Raw genomic sequence first — 26,120 nt, 5'->3', positions numbered from 1 at the left:
TCTTTACGAAACCCACGGCTTTGGTAGGGGTATGCGGCATTTTATTAATATCTGACAATGTGCAGAAACGTTCATTTTGGTGCAAAAAAAACTTTATTTTTTTAATATACATGCACTGCACTTATATATGAACTCAACTAAACTTAAGGATGGCAATGTACACGTTTCGTAGCAAACATTCTAAGACCAAAATGCATATCCTATGCTATACACATGATGATCAGTCATCTTTAAACATTAAAATTAGTTCACGCTCATAAATTACTCTCAGGTAAACGAGACTATGACTGTAACTTGGCTAAATAATATATTCTTATATATGCACTGCAGCTATATTCCACTAAAATACTTTTTCGCGAAAGAAGTTATTTAGTTATACACGTGTACTAAAGAGCAGGTCACGCAATTTCGTTCACCATTTACTTGAGGAGATGATTTTCATCACTGCAAAGATCTCTCTCAATCAAATACTAACGCTTATAGCGTTGCTACACTGCTCTTACAACTCTGAACGTACTGATATGAAGTCATTTGGAGCAATTTCTATTTATCCCGCCATTTGTACATAATCTCAATAGTGAACTAGACTACGATTAGTCCCTCTTTCGCTTAGACCGTCGTGCTTGACGCGAAAGAAAACCGCGAGAAAAAAATGGCCGCGCGCAATCCCGGGGGCGAGGAGCGCGCGAAAGGAGGAACTTTCGCGTGCTCCTCGCCCCCAGGATTTCGCGCGGCCATTTTTTTCTCGCAGTTTTCTTTCGCGTCAAGCACGACGGTCTAAGCGAAAGAGGGACTACTCGTGGTCTAATAGTTAACGGAACATATTAGCTTCTTGCTATGTCGTGAACAAGACAGGTCACCACTCTGTTCTCGACTGTTATCTGCCAAACAAATAAATAAATTCCATTTTGCCATGCGTATGTTTAAACGTGGAAGAATGTAAACACGTGATATGAAGACCTCGGCGTTCGCGCGAGAATCTCAGCGGTTATCACAGTAATTAGTGGCGGATTTCTCAGCTATAAGTTGTAAAAATTTCAAGTCATTTCTTAGCTATCAGAAGATTTTTTTCGATGTTAGTTCTTTTCTTGACCAATTTTCACAATCTGTTAAATCGTTTCCAGACCCTCTCGCGTGAAGAGACACTAATGACATCTGACTTGACTAACTCTCACATACATAAACAACTGAACGGACGAGAATCCAAGTGTAATTTACTTATTAAATAATTAGAATAGATAATTTACACACGAATTAAATATAAAAAGATGTACACTGATGAGAATACTGCATCACCGCTATGGAAATCTCTTTGCCGGGGCGGTAATTTTTGATCCATGAAAACTGGAAACGTTCCTAAATGGGTCATCTTCCTCTTTCATTTAAGGGAGTCGTATCAAATATGAACAACAAAATAAAGTTACAAACAAAAATAACAACTACGAATAACCTTGCATGAATTGCAATTATATGTCGACGAGTTTGTCCTTCTAGAATATTGGTCATGTGACATTGTCAGTTAAAAGCAGGTTAATTCACAAATAGCAGAAACCGATCAAAACAAATATGTTAATATTGTCCGCATTTTGTGATCGTACAAAAAAATTCGTTACATGTAAACCTTTTTTTGGCAAAATATCCATCACTGTTCCTTTGACTGAAAAGTTGCTTCAAGCTTTAAGAATGGGCTAAAAAAAAAAATAGAATTTTGCTAATAAGTTTACAACTTTAGCAATTGCCATGATGATCTCGAAATAACGATTTACGTGGTATCTATTCATTCATTCTGTTTATTTGCCTAGGACTACCGACGTAATGTATAGGTTAAGATATAAATAGTTTTTATAAAAAGGTAACGTAAAAAACTTATTCGAGATATAAATGGTTTTGAAAAAAAGGATTAATTTAAAAACACTGGTTTCATCTCTACCCGCGAGACTGGATTGCGCAAGTCAAACCGACTGTTGTCCTGTTCTGAGATAAATAAAATTAAACATAAGCCTTACGTGCTGTGACAAATTCTCTTATGTTCAATTATGAGTGACCTTGAGTAACCTGCTGAATTAAACTAAGGATGATAGAGCGGTTTTCAAATGAGGGTCGCAGAACCAAAACCAAAGTAATCACTACGTTACACGATTGGCTTAAAAGAAATCGCGCCACTTTCTTATCCAATCAGAAGTAAAACCAAAACCAATCGTGACTCGCTGGCACACGTTTTCCCGCGCTTCGCGTCAGCTACGTGACTCCGTGTCGAGTTTTGATTTGTTTAATGCATTTTCCTGGTCGTTTTTGATTGGCGACTAGGAGTAAGTAATTTGGTTTTGGATTTTACGACGCTCAGTTGAAAACCTCTCTAACTATACTTATAAACATAATGTCTTTTTCGTAGTGACTTAAAAAAGGCGGAGGGCATCACTTCTCTTCAGTTGGCAATGGATTTCATTACAAAAACACAGGATGCTTGAAAACGTCTTTATCCGCAGAGGCACTTGAAAATCTTAAAGCGAAGTCAAGTCAATTACTCAATGAAAGGGAGGTCCTTTGCTTTTGTCAAATAAAGTCATTTGTATCATTTAGCTCATCTTTTACAAGGTAGCATTGGCACTCCTAGCTTTTTGCCATGTTCAGGCAGGACCTCGGCCAGCGGCTTTGTCCATATTACAGACATGCGCGTCGAGCATCATCTCTAGTTGTTCACGCTCTGCAGTGAGGTAGGCAATCTCGGATTCCAGCTGGCTATTGGCGGTTTCCAGCTCCTCCGCGGCCTGGGAATGAATGTTATAAATAACATAGAAACGCTATCACTTTCATGTGATACCACTCAATAAAAATCTAGACATGTTAGTTTACGACGATTTAGTTTACAACTGAACCTGTGACCTCAAAATTATTGGAATGTTAGAAACACTCTCGGAGCAAATCCGGGGAACTCCCAGGATTTCTGGGCTAGATGAAACCAAGGCCACTTTGTAGGGCTAGCTGAGAAGCTTCTGGGATCTCGGCTTCGATGCAAGGGGGGAAGCATTCACCCCACCTTGTCATCCCCTCTTTGTTTAGCTCATAGAAAGTTTTTTATTATTATTTTTTCAAGCCTATGATATAAAAGAATTATTAAACTAACACTGACATTACATGCATGTCCGTTGGGCGACACGCGTATTCATTTCCTAAAGTTAGAACTGAATTGTACGTAACAGGGTTCTATAACTTTTCAAAACATAGTTCAGAAATAACATTACCCACAGATAGCAAAAGCCTCTTGAGCTGCGTTGTGATTGCATCAAATTGGAACGATTAAGCGAGCGAACGTAACACAAGTGGCACTTACCTTTCTCAATGTGTTTACATGTTCTTTCCTCTTCATCCGACATTTCGAGGCGGCCACCTTGTTTCGTTCTCGTCGAAGCTTGCGTCTTTGTTCTTCGTCTGGGGTGAGCTGCATGAGTGGAAAAAAAGAATCGCACACGAACATATGTAGAGGAACAACGAAACACAATTTAAGAAACACACCCGGAGTCGGCAACTTAAAATCGCTTAATTCACCTTTTTGAGGAAGCTGACGAGAAATCAGATAAGCACTTCTTACATAAACATAAGTAATGAAAAGATTATGACAGGTCATTTTCCGGGGGCGGGGGGCGGAGGATAAGGCCATGATTGCTCTACCGAAACCACTCAAAACAATAAATTGCATAATTGTCTAAGCTGGTTTGGGAAATTTCTGGTCTGAGCCAGTTTCCCTGGCTAATGTTAAATGATGCCCGTATCTCATCGAAGAACATGCCTTTATGTGAAGAATATTTATATTTTTTGACGTTTCACCGTGTTATAAATGGTCCACACTTCACGGGATATAGTGGATCTTGTGGTGTTAACCCCTCCCGAACACCTGTCAAGGACAATCGATGCAAAATATGTAAACATTTCACGGTGTTAATTGCGACAACAGGTGTAAGCGCCCTATCACAATGGCCGCCAAACCTTTTCTATTCACAACTTCTCAAGCGTTCAAAAGAATGAATTAACCCCGATATAAATGATTCCTTGAGCTCTAATTGTGCGGGAGTGGAAACAGGAGCGTTCCATTCAAGCGTTGACATTAGTCCTTTTAATGTTACATGATGACTGAAAGATTTTTGTGTTTGTCGTGAGTAATAAATGTTCTGTGAATAACGTTTGGTTTTGTTTAGCTTTCACAGTGATTGCCAGAAAGAAGATCATTAGTAGAGGAAACAAGCACGGTTTATACTTTTCAGTTAAATTAAAGAAACAATTGTCTTTTAAAAGTATTACAAGTGACAATGAACTGGCATGGTTGATTCTCTAATAGAATTCTTATCGAATTACTACCTCACCAATCAGCAAGTGATCCTTGAAATGTTTCAGTCAATAACAATTTCTTTAAGCGCTCAGGTCAGCTTATAACTTCATGCCCCATAGTTTCGACCCTAGGTGCTTCTTTTGTTTGTTGAATACACGACGTTCCGATTCATCTTCTCAGGTGCAACGTTTGTTCTTTCCACTAACGAGAAAATTATCACGTGACTACAAATTTCCCACTAGCCCTCTGTCATTTACGGCTATTAAATTTCAACTGTGCGAATCACGCACTGAAAATAAGGTGGAGATAGTATTTGAAGGAAACGATTTGTATCCTTTAAAGGTCATGAGCGTATAGCTGACATTGAACATTTGAATAAACGAACGATGAGCATATATCACGTCGACCTTTGACTTGTCTTTGAGCATCTCAATAGCCGTGAAATGGAAAGTTTACAACCATGCAAATTGCTTATCCGATTTGTATACTTTCGTCTTGTGGTAAATATCGTTGGTGTACACTTCCTTTAACTGGTTTTTTTAAACCACAAGTTAGATAGAAACGCTGTTACATCCGAAAGAAAGGTATTTTGCCCATGAAGTCAACACAACAAAGCAACTCCGTACCAGAGCCTGAATCCAGACTAAAGCTTTATAAAGTCTTGTCGACTCGAAATGACCAGATTGCACTTTCTTTACTTGCCATTTGCCTTTTCACTTAGAACTTGAGGTATCTAATCACTACCTCTAACTTTCAAATGACTTCCCAGGATTTCGCGATGAAAGAGGCTTAGTTCAAAATAGACTAGGCAATTTCTCCAGTGCTATATGTATATATTCCAGAAGAGAGTATCATTTATACCACTCCGGTATAAGAAGTTCATCCCTGAGATGATTTACGCAGTTAGCAATACCTTACAAAAAAAGAATATCTTCCTTTGTAGTTTTTCAGTAAAATATATAGTTAAACAACATCGTGACAGCGATGCAATTACTTAAGGTGTCGTCCAAGTTCGATTTGACTTTGTTTTTATTTCTCGTCAGGAGAAACTAAAGCTATATGAATAAGCTGCATTCCTGGTTTCTGGGCATCATAAAACTGAAGCGACATGAAATGTAAAGCTTGGAAGAAAGTCGATCATGTCATAAACCCTTGTAATAAATATCACACGTTTCACCCAGCATTCTCGAAGGATTATTTTGTGTCTTGGTGTTATCTGTTTTCCATTAAAAAAACGCGGATCCAAACTACACATGTCTTACTTGTCACTCCATTTTGGATTCAAGGACTATTGACTCGAGTTCCAAACGTAAAATAAAAATGGAGTCTCAAGCACCTATAATAGCAAATATGAGATTTTCGATCATTTCCTTCTTTCACTGATCTCCGAAATTCATTCTAGAAGAACGTTCTCAATAGGCTATTTCCTATTTTCCGTTTGTCTCTGTGTCAAAACGAGTCTTCGTGCGAAACCATTCATATGAAAACGTGTTCTGCTTACTTGTTTCCTTTTTTATGCAAATCAAACTCATTTTCATGTGAAAGGGTTTGCAGCAGGAGTCGTTTTGAAACAGAGGTATCAGAAATGGCTTGTTCATCTATAGATCAAGAATGCGGCGCACAAAGTAAGACTAAAAGGCTGAATAGAGGGAGGGTGCTAATCGAAAATCGAAGATCTAGAGGGTGAGCTTTATATATAGAGGGGGCAGGGTCTTAGAATTAGACATGGGGACTTAAAATCGGACTTTTATTATATTTACGATTGGAACTGTACCATAAGTCACGAACTAGAATTTCATAGTTTTCATACAAATAATTTCAGTAAAGAAACGACTTTATAAACATTAGGTAAGTTAGCCTATTTTTTGGTCCTCATATTTCTCCTTAGTGATACGTGCGAGGGTCACACTATGGACTTTGTACACTACGATGTGACTTGTTGCTTGTCACCCAAAAGAATTTTTTGTGGACTCCTTTTCAATCTCGCCTAACTTAGTTTACTCAATGCTTACGTCAAGTAAATTAAGTTAGACTTCTATATCAGCATCCTGATATTTTAGAAAACAGACTGAATCTAAAACATCAATGATTGTCTTCCAATTTTAACCTTAAGCGATTTGTCAGAATTTCTGTTGTGTTTCTCAATTATTTGAGACCACTATTTAAAGAATCCATGCTATGATTTTTAGACCCTTTTCTGTTGTAAAAAAATAAATAAATAAATAGTTTGTACTAGCTCCTTAAACAAACTTTGAAAGAGTATAAAATACTTGTTGGTTCTTGGAATCTTTGGAGCGGTAGTCGATCTTTGGGGAGTCCAGGCCGTGAGCAGCACGTTTCGATTCTATGACGTAACGAAGCTCAAGCTTCACTGGAAGGTCAGCAATCTCGAAGTTAGGATCCATCACTATGTTACCGTCGGAGACTGGGTTCCCAATGCTACGAATGACGCCCCCTGGCTCCATGTACACTCCATTACCAGCCTGCAGAAAGGAATTCAATTGGCGTTTCTATTATGAGCAGCTGAATAATAAGTATGGGTTATTGACCAAGTGTGAGGTCAAGATGGCTGGATATTGGCCAAGTTCTTTTTTTGCGTGTTTATGGACCTCAACTCCGTCTCGGTCCATAATTATAGACTCGCAAAAAAAGGAACGAAACCAATATCAAGCCATCTTGACCGAACAAGCTTGGTTAATAAAGGATTTATTATATGGCTTTCGGGGAAATTTTTCTTGCGGGTCACGGCGGGTAGTCCCGAGCGGGTAAGAGAGTGACATCCTGCCCGCTCGGGTAGCCAATCACAGCGCAGGATTTGATTCATCTTGCCCGCTCACGGAGCTAGCCATATAATAATACAAGTAAGAGCACTGGACAGATCATTTACTGCAAACACTTTAGGCACACTGATATCACTTTTTGGACTTGTTACAAAAGCCCATTTCCGAGTTGCCTTAAGTCTTTCTATCAAAACGAGGCAGATTTGCACAATCACTCTCATGAAAATGAGTTTATTTGCACGTGAAAGAAATTCATTTACATATGAAAGGATGGGCGCCAATGAAGAATCGCTTTGAGAAAGAGGCTTAAAGAAATCGGAAATGGCCTATCAGGCAACTTGACCATTTCCTATAGTTGTGGGAAATGTTGAGAGCTCGTACAAGAACCAGATATTAGGTACCAGGCACTATTCAATGACTCACCACACTTTTATTCAACTGAGCACCGCAGTTCTGCCATCGTTTCTCACAAACTAAGCCTTTATAAGTTGGAGCCAACTCAGCTATACAGCATAATAAACAGTACCGCCTAAAACTGCCTGAGCTTATCTGAGAACTGCTCAATAGCAGTAATTTGAATAGCCACAGTCTACATCCACAGACAAAGAGGGCAAAATAGACTTGTTGATAAACAAAATATTGAATTCCCACATGATTCCGGCAAGAATCTAAAAGTTCCAGATTTGCTCCCAAAAACCCTTGAAATTGCCGTTCTCTTTATTGCTAACTCACCATAAAAACTTACCACCCATAGCTCAATAATTAGGCGGCTCTTACATAAAATTAAACCATTTATGATTCACTCACATATTTTTCTCTTAGATTGAAGAGGTTAGTACAATTGCCCCATAATTAAATTAACTAATTGATTACCCCCGTTAGAAATGGACACCTGTTACACCCTTTCCTGCCTTTAGAAGAAATTTCAGCGGCTACTTCCAACGCTTATTGCTCATTCGGATGCTAAAATTTATGAAAAGTAAGCAAGTGCAAACTGTTCGAGTAGGCGAAATTTGGCAGAATTCATATGCAATCTATTTTTGTATCTTGTTTTGTCATCATGCGACATTGGTAAAAAATAAATGGCGCAGTTTCTTTGAAGTCTTTCATCGTCCTAAAATATAGAGTTTTTTTGTAGCCATGAGGTTTGAATGCGTTTTTTATGGAATGCCGATATTGGCGTCCTTGCAATAATGACTGGGTATAGTTTATAATCGAAGACGACAAGGTCCCCGGGAACAAGTTGGATTCAGGAGCCTGTCATCTCTCATTGTTTACAAACAGGTGGTTAATTCTTTCATCCACAACTGTGCCTGAATATTACAATTCGCTTTTCTGCTTTTCTAGTGTTCAAACTCTAACCTGTTCTATTATCAACACCCTTTGACTATTTTGTATCGACATTCGTTAATTTGTCTGTTTAAACCACTTCTTCGACATAAATGTCTTCGGTTAATGTTTCCTTGCCATCATTGCTGTGTGGACCTTGTCAAAATACTACAATAATAGACTACACCAAGTGTCAATTAACCCCGTATGGCCTGGTAAATAAATGCTACAGTTACAACAGGAGTAAGTATTTTCGATATCTGTCGGTACACAAGTGGATACTGGCCTCGTGGTGATGACTGCAAAGGCTCCCTAACGTCTTACAGTATCTAAGTTTCTTTTTACAGCAAGCAGTCGGAAGCGATGCTCTATAATTTGCTCTGGAGCAAGAGCTCTCAATTCCGCGCTTGCTTATAAGTTTTGCACTGTGTTTTTGTTCTAAATAATAGAGTTACCTGAGAGCTAATTGGAAATTCCATGTCAAAATATCTTCCTTCCGCACTGCCCGGACCTCACCACGTTTCTTCCTGTCTCTTCCGTGAAGTTTGCTTTTAATTTCAAGTAGTACTGACGCCACCTGGAGAATCTCCCAAGAGTTCGTCTAACACTTATTTGGGGACTGATGACATTATTAATATTAAATAATCACCTTGTTCATTTCGGCTAATTGACGCCATTCTTCTCTGTACAGCTTTGAACTGCCCAATTGGAAAAGAGCTCTCTCGGAAGTTATGTTTAAAAACAAATAATAGCAAATCGAAATATTTAAAGAAAACTTCCGTCTAAAAATCCAAAAGCTTTTGGTTACGTATAGGTTGGGAGAAAACATGACGGAAATCGCATCAAGAGCCGGTCTTTGCATGGCAAGGGCATCTCAATCAGTTCACACAGATCGATTTTACGTCAAGTAACCATGCTTCGACTTATTATGGTTGAATGATTTGAGGAAAAGAAATGGTTTTGGCTTAAATAACTAAAATTATTTCGATTAAGTCACTTTAGAGAAAAATCGACAGAAATTTTAATGGAATGATTTAATAGAATTATTTCTCTTTTCTTCAAGAATCTCTCGGTGTGAAACTCAGCAGGTGTGCACTTCTTCTGTAACACTTCCATACTCATCAGCAAGTGTTGCAGCAAAAACGCTGAATTTGCAATTATCACAAACGTCATTCAATATACACGATTTACTTTTTACTTTTTTCGCTAGATCCTCATTATTCCATTTTCAAAATGGCAGGTATTCAAAAATCACACAGCGCAAACCCGTTTAATTAAGGAATAGAAGTTGTTTTCACTTCCGTTTGCTTGTTTTACTTCCGGTACCTGTTGTTTTAAGTTCTTCCCAGCAAGTGACTCATTAACACAACCCAAACAACCAGTTGAAGTATTTTGATTCTAGATAGTGATATGGAGAAGAGTATTCGCTGCCACTTGCTCTGCAAACAACAACGCTAGTGTGGTAACGTTTGGCAGTGGTTCATTGGATGTATAATAGACCATATTCGTATTCTCGGTGTTGGAATGGAACTAACTTGCAACCGAGGCTAATGCTAATCTCTTGATATTCCCCCGCCTGACCCTCCATTGCAAGCTAGTTTCAATCCAAACCGAGAATACGAAGACAGCCTTATTGCATGTCTCCATTTATAAACCTTCCTGCACGACAACGATTTGGATTGTTTTATCCAGGAATTCCAGTTTATCCTATTTACAGACCTCCCTCAGTAAGCGATGGGTTGTTATATAGAATAAAATTCTCAATTTTTTCGTTTTTTTTTTTTTTATCTTTTTATTTCTGGAGGGAAGGAGAGCTTTTGTCGGTATTTTCCCAGGAAATGTTCACAATTTTTGATAGAAATCATACTTGTCAAATTAGAGAAACACCAGCATACATTATACTTCTGACTGCAGCGTTGTTTCCCAGTGTTAAAAAAGTGACCTTACGTCTCTCGTGAGTGCGCATTTCACTTTACTTCACTTAAACACGATGAAAATGAGAAATCTGATTGGTTCATTGAGTGGTCCGAATTTTGCAATACAGATCGCCGACATTAGTAAAAAGCGGCTGTTGAGGACACTACGCAAACATGGACTTCTCAGGAAAAGCTTCGGCAAATTGCTTTTCCAAAACATTGCACAAAACAGTTTCCTCTTTAGTACGTAGAAATATACTTTCATCTATTTCTGGAGGAAATTTCAGTTAAACTTTCACGGAAGTGACCTGAAAAATTCAAATATATGCTTAACTTTGGCGAGCACTTGATGAATTAATTTATCAGAAGGATTTTAAAAGTTTTTTTGCCTTTAGGGAATATTGGTTTCGTTCCTTTTCTTGCAAGTTTATGGACCTCGCCGCCGAAAAACTCGACCAATATTTTCTCAACACGGACTTTACGTTACTTCAATAACTTATATTTCTCGCCAAGTTTAAACCTTAGGTCTGGTGATTATTTTAATTTTTGGCAACGTACTCGTAAACTGTTTCCATATAAGAACTATCTTGCCAATATACCACATATTATTTTGGTAAGCGATGGGATAAGAATTTCTAGCAAAGTTTGAAAAGTGGGCTCGAAACAGAAAACACGTTGTGCTATGTCATGATTTTCGTGAGAGTTTTCAAGCAATGAACATGTGTTTCATCTAGCCAATCTGGAATTAAAATCGAAAATCTAAGTGTTGCTTTTGTTACCGCGAATCCGGACGAGTGATCAAGGAAGCACTAAAAAATGCTACCCACGAATGGAAACAACTCCTTCTCAGCGAAATTTGTCACAGCCAATATGGGTAGATAACAGAAAATGTTATCAGTTTTGGTCCAATTTGAAGGTTGAGAGCAATATTTTGTAACGATTTCTCATTTCATCTGAAATAGAAAAGAACACTGAGCATTTGTAACTTGGGTCTAAATGATGAGTAATTTGTTCTATTGATATCAGTGCAGCTTTGTCAAGGTCGGCTCACAAAGCTAAACTAATTAACTTTTAACGCAGAGCGAAAGGAAGTATTTGCGTAAGCTCCATTTACTTTGATCAAACCCGTCAGGAATTGGTTTCTGATTATTCAAAAAGTCCTGAAGGTCGGAAGGAACAAACATGAAATTTTTGAATATTTTCCTATATCCTCACATACTCGGAAAGATTTTAACGGGCGGACAATTCAACCAGCTGTCCGGGGCAGCCGATAAATTGTTATTACAAACGAAACTATCACACATATCACACACTTTCTTTCTCTGGTTAGGCTTAGCTTTTCCAAACACGCTCTTCAAACCGGAGGAATTTGAAAACGGTTTTACGTTTTGGTGAGGACGAAAAACATTTCGAAAACGAAGACATCACGATGATGTGATTCCCTCACCGAGTTTTCCTCAAACACAAATCGAAACTTACCAGTACGTGATTGTTGCGTTTTTAAATTTCTTTGGCGTAGTGTGGACGGGGCGTTAACTCTGCACAAGACAAAGGCGAAAGCTATACCGTGATTTACGATTAAAATGCACAAATTCGCGCGGCGATGTCGAAGCCGCCAAAATATTAAAACTTTCAATTGCAGAAATACATGTATTTATACTTTTAGGGGGAAAATTCAGCCGCAAAAAACATATTATTCTTAGGTCTTTGTGTTTGATCACGTTGCAACCTCACCAAAAGTTTAATATTGATATACAGGAAAGCGCCATCTGCGAAATATCGTCAATAGGCAGCATGTAATGTAAGCGGTTTTATTAAGAGTCTCCAGCAAGTTTTGAAAAGAGAGCTTCAGTTAAAAACAGCAAAACGCTTCGTGCGGTTTCATGATTTTCGTGAGTAGAAAAACAATGGATACGCAATTCATATAAATTTCAAAAGAACGAACATGATTAAAGTCGGCAAATTAAGTAGCCCTCTTTTATAGCGGAACCTTGTTAAGCTTCATTAGATCTTATTAAATTCTCGATGAAAAACCTTTACCACCTGCAAATTAAAGGCTATGTTTAAGATCATAATTTCAAAAACTTTGCTCGCCCGATTACGATTTGCATAAGGTGGTACACAGTATCTGGCATATATAGCGTTTGGTAACACTTTTTAGTTTAAAACTGGCTTTGCTGCTCATCAGGTTGTCTGGATCAGTATCCAGAATCTGATTTCCAAACAAGTCATTCGACAGCCATGGCTAACTTCACACAAAACGATACAAACGACTTTCCTAGTGGTTCAATCGACTCTCAAAGCACGTGCCCAGATCGATATCATAACGGTATCGCCAATGGCGAGTCAACAGTTCTGACCGAAGTGAGCTTTATCTTCGTCATAATCATCAACAGCATCGCATGCGTCTGTACAACAACACTGAATGTGCTGGTGATAGTAGCAGTGAAAAGAAGACCAAGGCTTCAGAGTAACACTAATATCCTGTTGGCCTGCCTAGCTGGAACAGATTTGTTTTGCGGTGTCGCTGTGCAGCCATCTCTCGTTGTCTGGAAGGTGTTTCAAGTCAGCGGTACCCCAAACAACTGCCTGCTTCGCGGAATCCACAACGATCTACTTGGATATCAGTCGCTTGTGTCGGTGCTCCATTTATCACTGGTAACCGGCGAAAGACTCATTGCCATCAAATACACCATGCGGTATCCTACGGTTGTCACCGTAAGGAACATTCGGCTGGTGGTGATAGCAACGTGGGTCTTGTCCACTCTGATTGAAATTCTTGGCAACGTTGTTAATGGCCTGCCAGAATACTTTGCCAGTTTAGTAGCATTTATTTTGATGAGCTGTATTCTATTTATAGTATTTTCTTACGCAATTTTGTTCGGTGAAATTCGTCGCCACCAAAAATTGATCAAGACCCAACAGCTACCTCAAGGTGAAATAGACAGACATGTCAGAGATTACAAAGCCTTCAAGACCACCGTGTACATCGTCAGCGCAGTACTGTTCAGCTTTCTACCCATGGCAATGGCTCTGCTCTTCAGGCCAAAGAAGGGGTATGGTGGATTATACGACGTGTTCCTGCCATGGTTTCGTACGTTCGCCATGTTGAACTCTCTGTTAAACCCTTTGATCTACTGCTGTAGACAGAAAGAGATGAGGGACTATATTATGGCAATGTTTTCGCAAACCATCAATCCACAAAATGTGATTTGTTAAGCTTGTAATCTGTAACATCAAGGAAGTAAAACATTTATTAAAATTGCACGTTTCCATAAATCGATCCGCCATGATCAAACTGTAAAAATTAAGTTCGTTCTCGATCTCTATGAAGTGACAGTTGGACAGTATAAACGTTTTTATCGGCTTTAGGGGTAATTGTCGTTCGAATATAAGTACGCCTTACCATAGTGTCTATTTTTCACCCTGCACATAACCCATATAAAACCTGGTAGACGACGGAAAATTAATCTCCATAGCACCAGATCCATACTCAGATTTGATCAAAACACCTACAGCTTAATCAACTGGCTGCCTGGATCCACTAGCCACTATGGTTATTCCATTTTACGTATTGCAACTATGTATTCAATTATAAATCGTAGGCAAGAATGACCACAAATAATGATTGATGTTGCTCTTTCTTTTGTTGTTGTTGTTGTTGTTTGGTGACTCAAAGGGGGTGGCGATTATTAAAGGGGGCAGGGTTTGTTAGGGACGGAGCGGGGCAATAGTTTCTTTTTTTTTTTTTTTGGCATAACAAATCGCAGAGAAACATAACTTAATAAAATTCAATATACTTTTATTAACAGTAGGGGGTTTCTACAGTCCCTAAAACCTTTCTCTTGTTTATTCCAAACAAGAGAGGATGAGAATCCCATATAGGTCGTTAATGATATAGATTTTATTTCTATGGAAATACCCCTCGTGTTTATTTCAAGGGATGGTACTCAGTTCTCCCGCGGATTGGGTTACCACGCGCGTTACGTGGATGTCTTTGTCCACTTTAACATTCAGATGAAAGTAGACTACACAGTGTAATATTCCACCCTGGGTATTGCTATTCATGACATGGTAATAAGGTATGGGTAATCTCTCTGGTCTGGGACAAGCCCAAGACCAGGCAAAAAATAGAAGCATACACGATCCAGACTGACTTACTAGTTGGGTGAGAGGGTAGGTTGCCAACTCTTCCCTTTCTTCGCTTCGAGTAGAGTGATGTGTTGGTACATATGCAAATTATTTTGTACTGTCATTTGCATTTTCCCCAGAGTATCAATAACCAATGAAAATTGAGTTTGAATAGTTCGCGCAAGTAATCATTTAGAATGTCGCTTTTACAATTGGGGGAGGAGGCTCATTAAAGTCAAAATACTAATTAAAAAATAATTAATTAATTACTTCTGACGTCAGCATTTTTGTTCGAGGGAGATTCCATGCTAATTATCTCCGAAAAATGCGTGGCTATCCCTAGTTTTCTCTGCGGCTTCCAATAGCTCTTGCAAAAGGTCTAATTTTTCCACATGGTCCTAATCTGGCGAAAGGACGGCTTTGTATTTAGTAGGCACCGTCCTTAACTGATATTGAAATTATTGCAGGGAGAAGACAGAAGTTAATCAACCTAGGGGATCTAGCAGTATTTAGGGGAGCTTTAATAGTTAAGACACATTTAAGCTTTTACTTTCTCAATTTTTAATCACTTTAATTTTCGAATCATCTATACAAGTGGCAAGCCTAAACAGCGCTATGAGTTTATCTTCAATGCAAGCAGACTGCAGCTTCTTTTATCAATTAATTAATACGCAACTTTTGAAATTAACTTATCATATTTTTCATTCACAAACAAAAACGTTCGTTTTACCAGCAACGCAACCACACTTGACTCAGTAAAACATTCATCCTCCGAGGTTTAATTTTCAAAAAGACTTTTAATCCATAATAAACTTTCCGAAGTTTCGTTGGATGATTACTCCTTATTTTGTAGGATTTTGTTTTACCAAATTTGTCGTAAACCAGCAAGCCTCTTATACAGCAAACAAAAACTTACATCATTCAAAAAGCGCCTCCCTTACGTTAGCACAAATGATGAAGAATAACGCGATATCACGCTTGTCACCTACGCGCTTCAGGTGAGAGCACGCGGGATTTCTTCTTGTCACGGTGTGGCACCCGTTCCACGCTCGCACACGCGTGGTATTTATAGCTCTTCATCTTAAATCATAATGATGGAGCATTGCTCCAGGTGATTTTTTTCTCTCTCACTTGTCCCCATCACTAATTAACGTTTAATCCAAGCTCGTTATCATCCTGTTGTCCGTGGGAATATTTGGCACAGCTGTGGGAATCCAACATGAATTCCAGTTGCTTTATTTCTGCCTGCAGCTTGCTGATCTGACCTTGAAGGTCGTTGTTTTGATGTTCCAGCTCTTCGGATGCCTACATGAAAATAAATGGTTTGTTCGATTCTGTGATAATTCGTCTGTGACAATTCTTGGTAAAGTCTATACTGAATAAGATGCCTTACCACCAAGACGAGTAAGGGGCCACCTAATAGTACAACTTGTGATATGACTAGTTCCGTGAGCGGACAAGATCAACCAAATTCTGCGCCGTGATCGGCTACCCGAGCGGGCAGGATGTCACTACCTTGCCCGCTTGGGATTACCTGCTGTGTCCCGCAAGAAAATTCTCCGCGAAAGCTATATATAAATCCGTTATTGACTAAGCTTGCTCGGTCAATATGGCTGGATATTGGCCTCGTTCTTTTTTGGCCAATATCCAGCCATATTGACCGAACAAGCTTTGTCAACAACTCATATTCACTTGCCGAGGCTATTGCATTTATTTTGCGTCTCTTCCGACCGATGTGAAAGGGGAGGGGCTCCCTTAAAGTGCTGACCAGAGACAAGGAACAGGGGAGCATGACAAAGGCATGTACACCGCTGAACCGTGATCTAGGCAACACATGTCCACATACAATGAGCTTTTTCATTGCAATGTGTCCTGCGAACCTTTCTCATGCCAAGATTTGCGGATTTCTCTGCTCACTGGTAAGAGTCAACACTGCAAACCGAATGATTACCTCGACTAGTGTTTTCACGTGCTCCTTTCTCTTCTTGCGACATTTAGAGGCGGCCACTTTGTTCCTCTCCCTTCGTATTCTTCTTCTTTCTTGTTCATCGGCAGTCACCTGACAAAAATAAGCCGTTCAGAAGTCGACAAACTGTTTATTGACCATAATGGAGGCACAACTAGTATTGATATCACATGTCGAGCTATTCTCGCATTTTGATTGGTTCTTATTTATGAACAATTTGAGGACAGACGCATAGATGACGTCATTAACATTTTGTTTGTTTCTTTATTATACAAAAACAAATATATTCCATGTTACAGAGCATCCGTCTCTTCAGTCCTTGTCACACTGCGCCGGAGGAATTTCAGCTTTATCTAATTTCCGTCCGTCCACCATAATCCGTCACGAAAACGGATCTTTTCGAAAAACGTTCTCCAAACCGGAGAAATTTGATATCGCCGGCTTTTCGTTTTCGTATAGGCAGAAAACACTTTGAAAATGGAGCTTTTCGAAAACACTCTTCAAACCGGATTAATTTGAAGACGCTGGCTTCTCGTTTTCGTGATGACGGGAAACGTTTTGAAAAAGCTAGGAGCTTTTCGAAAACGGCAGCGTCACGATAATCATGTAATATCCCTGACCGAGGTTTCCTCAACCACAAAATGACCGTTGATTGTTGCATTCTCAAATTCCTCCGGGGTAGTGTGGACGGATAACATTTGATGCGTTTTCAGAGTGAAACCTCCGTTTTCAAATCTCTGGCCTATAGCGGACGGGGCTTTAATGATGATTGATCACAGATGACGAACACGCGGCTTTCCAAATTGAGGAAAACTGAAATAATAATATCATCTCTGGTGGAAATCCGCCAATCTGCAATCCCACTGCTGTCTATTCACTTTCTTAGTTCACCACTAAAATGTCCTTTGTTGTCCTTGGCCAAAACGGATGATGTGGTAATATCTCCGGTGATAGAACGCCCACGGGCGACTATCAGACGATAGTGCCCGCTCAGCGAAGAGGCTCGCCGTGAAAAACAGTTCTTTCCTACAGTAGTCGGCGTCAAGCAAATAATTTTTTCTTGCAGTTTATTTTACTTTCTAGTTGCGAGGTACAACAAAACATTTAATGAATGACCCCTCGGGAAACAGTGAGTTTTGTTCCCCTTGAGCCTCGGTGTTCTCCTTGGCTTCGCTTCGATCGGGGAACATTGTAGCCGTGGAAAAGGTCAATTTTGCGAAAAGAAAATTAACGAAACTAGCTACAAAGACCATTTTTTCGCCATGGTGATCAGAAAGGCAACGAGACATATGTAGGCGAAATATAATTCGGAGGGTTAGTTGCACTTTAACAAAAGAGGGGCCTATATCTGATACAAAGTGCTATTAACATTCCCGCAAAAATCGAGCGCTTAATAACCTGATTATTAATTATTTCCCACTACTTTCGTAACGTCGTCCAAACATTCCACGGTGTAATGAAAATAAAATGCCTTGCAAGTAACAATGCAATTGACACAGAAAAAATACTTTTGTTTACGGGATGACAGAGGGATGGACAAATTGAAGTTTGAGCCGAGCCTTAACGTGCTTGATATGGCTAGGTTTGTTAGGACTAAGAAATTTGACTTTTTTTTTTTTTTTTTTTGTAGTGGAATTATCTTAGGTGTCAAACAAAAACTTGTTTCCCTTAGGGCTACAAATAAAAACAATCTTGCATCTGATTAATTATTTATAGTCCACTATTAAGCTGTTATCTGCCTGTTAAAGCGTTCAAGGTTTATTTTCCTTTACTTACATGAGTGTTGGAAAGGTCAGAATGTTCTTTTCATGACACTAATGACTGATTTTGCTTAACTGTACTGGGTCATAATAATAATAAATATGAAAGTGCATTGGATCTGGTAATTTACAGCCTCCCAGTCCACACCAAATTGGCCAAAGCAGTCCTAGCTTTCCTACAACATTTCTGCTTAATCTTAGGATTAGGATAACACATGCAGGTAATGTGAAATAATACAACGCAGACTATAGCAGAATAAAATAACTTGGGCAGTAACGGGTTTGTCCAGAGTCCATGAAGACATGTCGTTGACGACAGAGTTGTGACCATGTAAAAAAAAAATTATAGTTGTTAACCGAGGATTTTGCCTTTCACATCTGCTTTCTTTCGATGATACCTATAATATTCGAGCCTCACATGATGACGAACAAGAAACTGTAGAAGAAAAGTTGTCGTATCAAACTTTCAATGATTATAAACAGAATAATATGCAGATCGAGTCAAAAGCCATACCATACAATCCATGAAACTTTAAATCGAGAAACAAATGGATAGTCGAGCGGAACTTGGTGGAACTTTGCCGTGTATATTCTTCATCTGTAACCTGGTAAAGACTTGTTATCTAAGTCGTGTCGCCACCATCGACTTCTTTTCCTTTACAGCTATGGTACCCTCCCTTTTTTTACACATTAAGTGACAATTTCTGCTTGTTACGTTCAGAGTTTGTGAGTTCATGAAAATCTTTCTTCGACAAGAAAAAGACAATTAATTTTAATCCAAGTGAATGGAAATTGAATTGACTACGGACAAGGATTTGCCTGTAGTTATTTCTGAATTAGATTGAAAAGATTAACGTGAAGAAAAAAATATCCATTGCCGCGGGCACCTGAAACATTGTTTATAGGTAAAGATAATTTAATTCGGTCAATATTTTATTAGTAAAATCACCAAATGGCGGGCAAAGAAGATGTTTACTTAAAACAGGGAAACAATTCTTAAAAACATTCAAAACAGATCTAGAAAATGTTCAAAACAGAACAACAACTACATTTTCGACCGCGCACTCGACGGTCTTCTTCAGCTGAAATGGCTCTGCAAGAATAACAGCGTCTTCATTAAGATGCATGTTTGGATTCTTTCATTCTTGCAGGTCTTGCAGAGACATTTCATTGAAGAAGATCGCAGAAGGCGGTATAATATTTTGTTGTTCTTCTTCTTTGAACACCTTGAAGATCTGTTTTCAGAATCCTTTTAAGAATTATTATGTACACAGATCGCTTAAGCAGTGCTATTTATTCAGGGAGGTTACTTGAGCCATTTAGTAGATTATTTTAGCCTCGACTATTGGTACTGTCTAATCTCTTCTTACGGACAACTCTCTACAACGGACAGATCTTTTGTACCCAGAAATATCAAAATTCACATAATTTCTACCTCTAAAATAACAACACCTCTCTAATACGGACTGCTCAGTTCTGTCTTTTTGATGTTTCTAAGAAAGAAACGCAGTGGCCTCGTGGTTATTGCGCTCGTCTATGAATCAAACGATCAGGGTTCGAGCCCTGGCCCTGGCAAACCACTTTGCTTGTATGCAGACTTTACCTTTACGTTAATAAGGAGGCTGGATTTTACATAAATATTGCGAGTTGTTTGAATCCTGCAGTAGTATAACGATGTGAATGAAATCGTCCGAGTAAGGGAGAGTTAGGCTCTACTCGCGGCCATTCCCTTCCAACCAGTTCCTTCTCACTGATCCTTTCCTTCCTGACGGAGCCTGTTCACAGGCTAGCTAGAACAGGTTTGCCAGAGAATTTTTCTGATCGAAGCCATCTTTCGAGTGCAAAAACTAATTTAAGAACATTGTCTTTCTTTGGTTGTTAGCGCGACTGTTCAGTTTTGTTGTCTACTAAATGACTGCTGCAAAGCAGCCTTGTTGCCGGCGTCACAGAATGGATGGTTGGCACTGAGGATTTAAAATGATGTTCTCTGCGGCAAGCATGTCATCTTCCTGGTTCTAACCTCTGTAGAGAGTATGAGAATCAGTTGGCGTCATCGTCTCAGATGTACAGACATTGTTGAAGAAGCGGGTCAATATACTGTCCAATTAACCCTTTGAATACCAAACTTTCGCCAAAAAATACCGTTTTAACCGTTTAGTCAGGTTTATAGCTGCCATGACGCTAAATAAGCCTACGTTTTGCTAAGAAAGCTTTTTTTACTAAAAGGAGAGATTTTTCGAGGATTAGGCACAAAATTGAGCAAAATTTCAATTCCGGGCATGCGCATAAGCCAAAATTTGGACTTTTTTTTTTGCCATTAACCGTTCTCAATTTTGTTCGTTGCCCCTTTCCTTTCTGTTTTTCTCGGCCCTTTTACACTGGCTACCTTTTGCGTTGTATGTTCTTTCTGGCTGCCGTGAAAAGTTGGATGTTAATTACGGGCGAAGCCTAGAAATGGACCTTGATCGATGATAAGCGTAGTGGACCATTTTACCACCGTTTTTGCACCAAAACTGATAACGTTGTCTTTCGATTTGCGACATCGGAATGTCGTCGATATCTAAGCCTGACCATTGTGCGGAAAGGCCTAGCCTACCATCTGCTTATCAATAATATCAGGTGATATTTAAATTGATGATGTCACAAGTGGTACAAAGAGCACGACCATTAAGTGGCCGTATATGGCTACTTGGGCGTCAAAGGGTTAATTAACCTTTCTTCACGAACAGCAAAGGGACGGAGCTTAGTGTCAGTATCATGAAAGTGTCCATCATGATTATGGAGCTGGGAAGAAATTATATGAATTCTGGTTTCTCTGAGACCAAATGAGCTGTCCGTTGCTGATAAAGAAGTGTCTTTATTATGGAGTTGTCCGGAATTCGAAGGAGAGGTTCTACTGAGGCAACAGCCTTGAAGGAGATATAAAAAAACGGGGATCGCGAGGAGGGGCCCCAGCGTATAGAGTTCCTAGTTTTTACAGAATTGGTGACTACAGTCTCAATGAGTACCTCTCTACTAACCAGTAATTACCTCAGGGAGGATAACATGCGCCATGAGGCTCAAAATGTTTATCTGAAAATTTGCACTTGACTGTGAAGAAGATTACGGCTCAGGCTGAATGCCTAAAGTCCCTCAGAACTACTCTGTCACACACGATCACACCGAGAAAAACACAATGCACTAGAAATATTGCTTAAGTGAATGACGGAAAGCAATTTCTTAATTCGTTATGATCTGTCTACCATGATTCTACTTTTGGAAAAATTTCAAGGGAGTTTGGGCCAAACCTGCTGGAAACCCAGTTTCCATTTTCGCATTAACCATGTCCTAGTCTCCCTCGCTTGGAAACGCCAAGACGAAGCCGAAAGCACTTAATGACTGGCCCCAAGAGAGACAGTGAGTTTTGTTACCCCGAGACCATGAATGTCAGGGTCGTAAACAGTCATATTTAATTTAGAAGCTTTCAGATGATACTGTGTGCGCTTTGTTGAAAAGAATTCACAGATGGCCGTCTCTCATGACTGATGTGTTTTCATAGTCTTGCTACCAGTCTGCTTGAAAGCGTATGGATGACGAAACGAGAACTTAGAAAGTGATCACCCTTGGTCACACTCTTGGCGAATAATCAGCTATAACTCCGAAAAACCTTGGACAGCATTGCCTCCAAAAAGTTCTTCGAAATTTCTTATATAGTGCTCATAAAAGAACGATCGTGTCTAAAGCGAGCTCATGATTCAAATGGAAATCAAATAAAAGTTGTGAGATTTACAGGTAAACAAAGAGCGAGTAAACAAATCTTAGAGAGAATAACCAACAAAGAGTACTCTAAAGTAAACACAAACCGCATCGTTTCCATTATCGCATTCAAAGGACATTTCCATCATGTATTCCATGTCGACATCCTCTCCACCGTCCTCAATAGCACATCTTAACTCCGGCTTGATCTGCATCTCAAACAAGTTGAAATTGCTCTGCGGATGACAGTCCACCAACCCAGGGCCGAATTCCTTTGGTACTTGAGAGAACTCATGCGTCATAGACGTGCAATTCTGAAATATGAAGGAAGATATCAAAAGCCACAACCGTGCAAAACGCTGTAATCAGCGTTTTTTCGTGTGCATGTCCTAATCTTCATTGAGGAAAGATCTTCATTAATAATGAAAAGATCTTTTCTGGTACCTGGTGACTAGCTCCTCTACAACGTTCTGTCAAACAACGAACACTTTGCGAACTCAACCGTGTAATTAGTGCCTCCCCCATTAAAAAACCCAGGCTACATCTCCTAGAAATCTCGCCGATGAAATTCTCTGAGACGGTTTAACAAACATGGCTTTCGACGAGGAAATCCAACGATTCCGTCGTTCGTTAGCACGACATTTACAATATGACCTAATCATAAACCAAGAATAACCCCTTAACGTCAAAAGACATTGTGTGTTCTCTGTACCATTGGATTAACCCTACTATTCTCGATAACTGCAAAGAGAATTCAGTTCCATACCTCGTCAAAACCTGGTGCAACGGGGACCCTGGCTTCCATACGGGCCTCTGTCCTTCGCTAGGCCCCCGCTAAGGGAGAAGACGGAGGCCCACAGCTAACTTGTCCACTTACTCGACAATGTTGTCCCATCAAAGCACCGCGAAATGTGCTAAGTGTCCTTGATAAGGTCAACTGTACTTTGATTGGTCCGTTTATCGCTAAATAATTGCTCCACTGTGGGGTTACGAGATTGCAAGATGATCTAATCGCGGTTTTCTTTTTCAACGCAGAGCGTCCCACGCAAAACTCGAGGGAACTTTTGAATCCTCAGCTTCCAAACAAAGAACTAGAAAGTTCTGCAGCTCTTTTAGGATGAAACAAAGGACAACCAGTGACATCCACAAGAAAGTGTAACGAACATTGTGATTACATGACTGGTACCAGCTTTACGTTTTGTTGACACTTTTTACACTTCCTGTCATTCTCGCTCCCAGTCTTCTATCGTCCATTCACGTGCACCCCATCAGGCCCTGGTTGTTCGAAAGGTGGATAACCCTATCCAAAGGATAAATCACCATCCAGTGGATAGCGTGGTTTGTTTTGTTAACACGTATTCACTTGATAGCGATTTATCCGGTGGATAGCGTTATCCAGCCTCCGAACAGCTGGAGCCAGATCTGCAAGGTTTATTCCTTACAATGAGAGTTCATTATTCCGCACCCAGTTGACGGATCTGAGACAGTAGGTCTGAGCGAGAAATCTGGTGAGAACTTTTACCACTAAATAGAGAATTAGCGTATATTGACCGAGGCAGTGAATTGTATGACGTTTACCAATATTTGTCAACTATTAAATCTTCAAATAAACATGAACAGAGGAATATCGTTCCCATATTGTCCAGTCACGACACGAACCTGAGAGGCTAGTTCAGTGTAGTATTTTATAAAGCACTTTGTGGTAAAGTAAATGAGAACTGACATTCATTATTGTCGTAAAATGCACCAGTGCGACAATATCGAGCGCATACAAGTGTGTGAAAAAAAACATTTTTTTCTAAAACTATGAACTAGAATTGTAGACCAGCAAGAAAAACGGGTTTTATTTTGTACAGTGTTTTATAAAAGAAAAACAAAATCGGTCTACTTCATTTTTAACGGCCCATCTTTGGTTTATCGGTCCATATTACAAAGATCGTATCGCTCAGAGAACCAAACAGAATGGGTCTTTTCGTTTTGGACCAGGTCAGCAAGATAATAAAAGGTGTTGTATAATTAACCTCTAGGGCTGTACTGGGAGAGTTCTTGACAGAACGGATCGATCTCAGAGTACAGGAGTTGACCCAGGACAGGTAGGGCGCCAGGTTGGTGGTTCTCCGAACAAGCTTGGTTGATAGATAACAAATTTATCACACGACTAATGATTGAAGCCAAACCCTTCAAACCTTAACTGGTCTATTATTGTGAAAATATTGCACGGGCAATTGAGCACGGTGATTGGCTAATTGCAAGTATTGGTCTTTTAACCTGTCTCAGTTATGTAATAAGGCAATTCATTACTCAAAGTAGTAATTGAACGGGGCAAATACCATAGTTAACTAGCTAACTCATAAGGGAAAACAACCAGAGATAAACTGCGGGGCAGATAAGATCTTTGAAGCGAAATGTTCTAATCTGTGCAACGTCATTCAATCACTAATCTCAAATCCTGGAGAAAAAAAAAACATGTCAACCAAATTTTCATGGATACCCAAAAACACTTGCAACCCTAAGCGTACCCACGAGTCGAGCTGCGAAAGCCACGCTTTAAACGAAGATAGTATCCTTAACTCTCAACCTGGTACGACTGTGCCGGTAAAGGACGCGAAGGTCTAAAACTATTGAACTAATTCAAACCGCAAAGGACTTTGTGAAAGTCTACTTCAACACTTAAACCCACGAAACATCAACTTTTGGGCCGGTGAGAGGGCTGCGTGTTTATAAGGGTGCGTTCCTTTGGGGTGATCTGGATCAGGATCAGTGATCCAAGATCACTCGGATCATGGTGCATCAAAGGAACTGATGAATCCACTCTGGTCATGGATTCATCAGCTCCTTTGATGCCCCGTAATCCGAGTGATCTTGGATCACTAATCCTGATCCAGATTACCCCAAAGGAACGCGACCTAAATGACCTTGGAAATATGTCACTCCTCAGTTACTTATAATAAAAATTTCAGATTTGATTTTTCTTCTCCACTTTTTTCTGGCAAAACCAACAGAACCTGTCAATCATTTGAAAGATTTACTGTCCTTTATACAATTTTATATTATTTTTATATTATTATTACTATTATTATCCACGTTGTGATGCTCAAATAATTTAAGATTCTCGATATATCTGGCTCATTATATTGTTAAGGTTCCGGTAACACTCAAATTCAGACGTCATTGGTTAGTCTCGGAGAGAAACTTCAATAAACCTTAACTCTCAGCAATTTTCCGGCACTTGAACGGAAGTCAGCATCAAGTACATATACCGGGAAGTGAACCAACGCAGGCATTTAAACGTTCTGCTGGGAAAAAGATATTGCATTTCCCATGAATCTTACATTTTACTGTGTGAAAAACAACATGAGTCCGATTTCCGTTCAGTTTGTATAAACTTGGAGCTGTTTTTCCAATCTTTGAATTGTTGAAACAACTGACCGCTTTCGGACGCTCTACGATAAGATTTTAGATTACACTGGTCAGAATACCGTTGCCAAGAAAAAGAACTTTGATCATACTCGGAAACTCTCTGCTTCCACTCCCAGTTCACGGTCGCTGATAAATTATATTATAAATATCTCTATTGACCTTTGCCAGCTGTAAGGATGCAGACAATTTGATTATTTTAAGAGGGCGCCGCCAAGAGTTGAATGTTAGACAACAGCGACATTTTTAAATCGCTAAATTTATACATATGTGAGCGATTCTTCTCTTAAGTTTAACGGCTTAAAAATGCTCCACTTTCTGTAATATTTAACACTTTGGCTTCGCAATGAATTAAAATCTAATATTAGATTCTCATGTCTGTAAACTGCATTTTTCTTGTTTACATTACCGATCGTAGGCAAGTATAAGTGAAAAGTGTACAGGTATACTCACTGGTATGAAGTTACACGAATAACCTCCCTGTTTTCTTGGTAGTTACGGAAAAGGATGTACATACGAGTGAGACAACGTTTTGAAACCAACTACTTGACAGGGAATCAAAAAAAGCGTTGAACGTAACTAAGAAAAAGCTTTTGAAACCATCTACTGACATTACACTGAAAGGCGGAATCAAGCCGATGAATCAGTCAAATATCAGTCAAATATTTTAGTATTACTGTCGACGTCGGCTATGGTTTAGCGCTCAGAAACTCCGTGCATTCATGCTCGTCCGCAAACTGTCTGAAGATAACTTTGACAAGC

The 26,120-nt window shown here is 39.4% G+C and overlaps 3 protein-coding genes across 4 annotated transcripts; 1 reads left to right on the top strand and 2 right to left on the bottom strand.

The window, feature by feature from the left end:
* Window positions 1-723: 723 nt before the first annotated feature.
* Window positions 724-9,144, bottom strand: LOC145483393 (cyclic AMP-dependent transcription factor ATF-3-like). 2 transcript variants are annotated; one of them, XM_081461900.1, is made up of 4 exons: window positions 8,889-9,144; window positions 6,595-6,807; window positions 3,332-3,439; window positions 724-2,768 (listed from the first exon to the last, which is right to left on the bottom strand). In XM_081461900.1, the coding sequence occupies exons 1-4, from the start codon at window positions 8,910-8,912 to the stop codon at window positions 2,628-2,630; spliced, it is 486 nt and encodes a 161-aa protein (XP_081318026.1). In that variant the 5' UTR covers window positions 8,913-9,144; the 3' UTR covers window positions 724-2,627. The 2 variants fall into 2 exon arrangements, with proteins under 2 accessions (XP_081318026.1, XP_081318024.1); XM_081461898.1 differs by lacking the exons at window positions 6,595-6,807; window positions 8,889-9,144 and having other exon boundaries at window positions 3,332-4,622.
* A 3,383-nt stretch (window positions 9,145-12,527) lies between these two features.
* Window positions 12,528-14,032, top strand: LOC145485398 (trace amine-associated receptor 13c-like). Its single transcript, XM_081464064.1, has one exon. It carries the CDS (start codon window positions 12,591-12,593, stop codon window positions 13,566-13,568), a length of 978 nt encoding a protein of 325 aa, XP_081320190.1. The 5' UTR covers window positions 12,528-12,590; the 3' UTR covers window positions 13,569-14,032.
* Window positions 14,033-14,973: 941 nt separating this feature from the next.
* LOC145483392 (uncharacterized) lies at window positions 14,974-24,946 on the bottom strand. Its single transcript, XM_081461897.1, has 4 exons — window positions 22,708-24,946; window positions 22,049-22,255; window positions 16,432-16,539; window positions 14,974-15,785 (listed from the first exon to the last, which is right to left on the bottom strand). The coding sequence occupies exons 1-4, from the start codon at window positions 22,744-22,746 to the stop codon at window positions 15,624-15,626; spliced, it is 516 nt and encodes a 171-aa protein (XP_081318023.1). The 5' UTR covers window positions 22,747-24,946; the 3' UTR covers window positions 14,974-15,623.
* Between the last annotated feature and the right edge of the window lie 1,174 nt (window positions 24,947-26,120).

This window comes from Orbicella franksi, chromosome 4, assembly GCF_964199315.1.
Source record: "Orbicella franksi chromosome 4, jaOrbFran1.1, whole genome shotgun sequence".
Lineage (NCBI taxonomy): Eukaryota > Metazoa > Cnidaria > Anthozoa > Scleractinia > Merulinidae > Orbicella > Orbicella franksi.
Note: the sequence above shows the minus strand (reverse complement) of the source record. Positions and strands in the feature narration are given on the sequence as shown.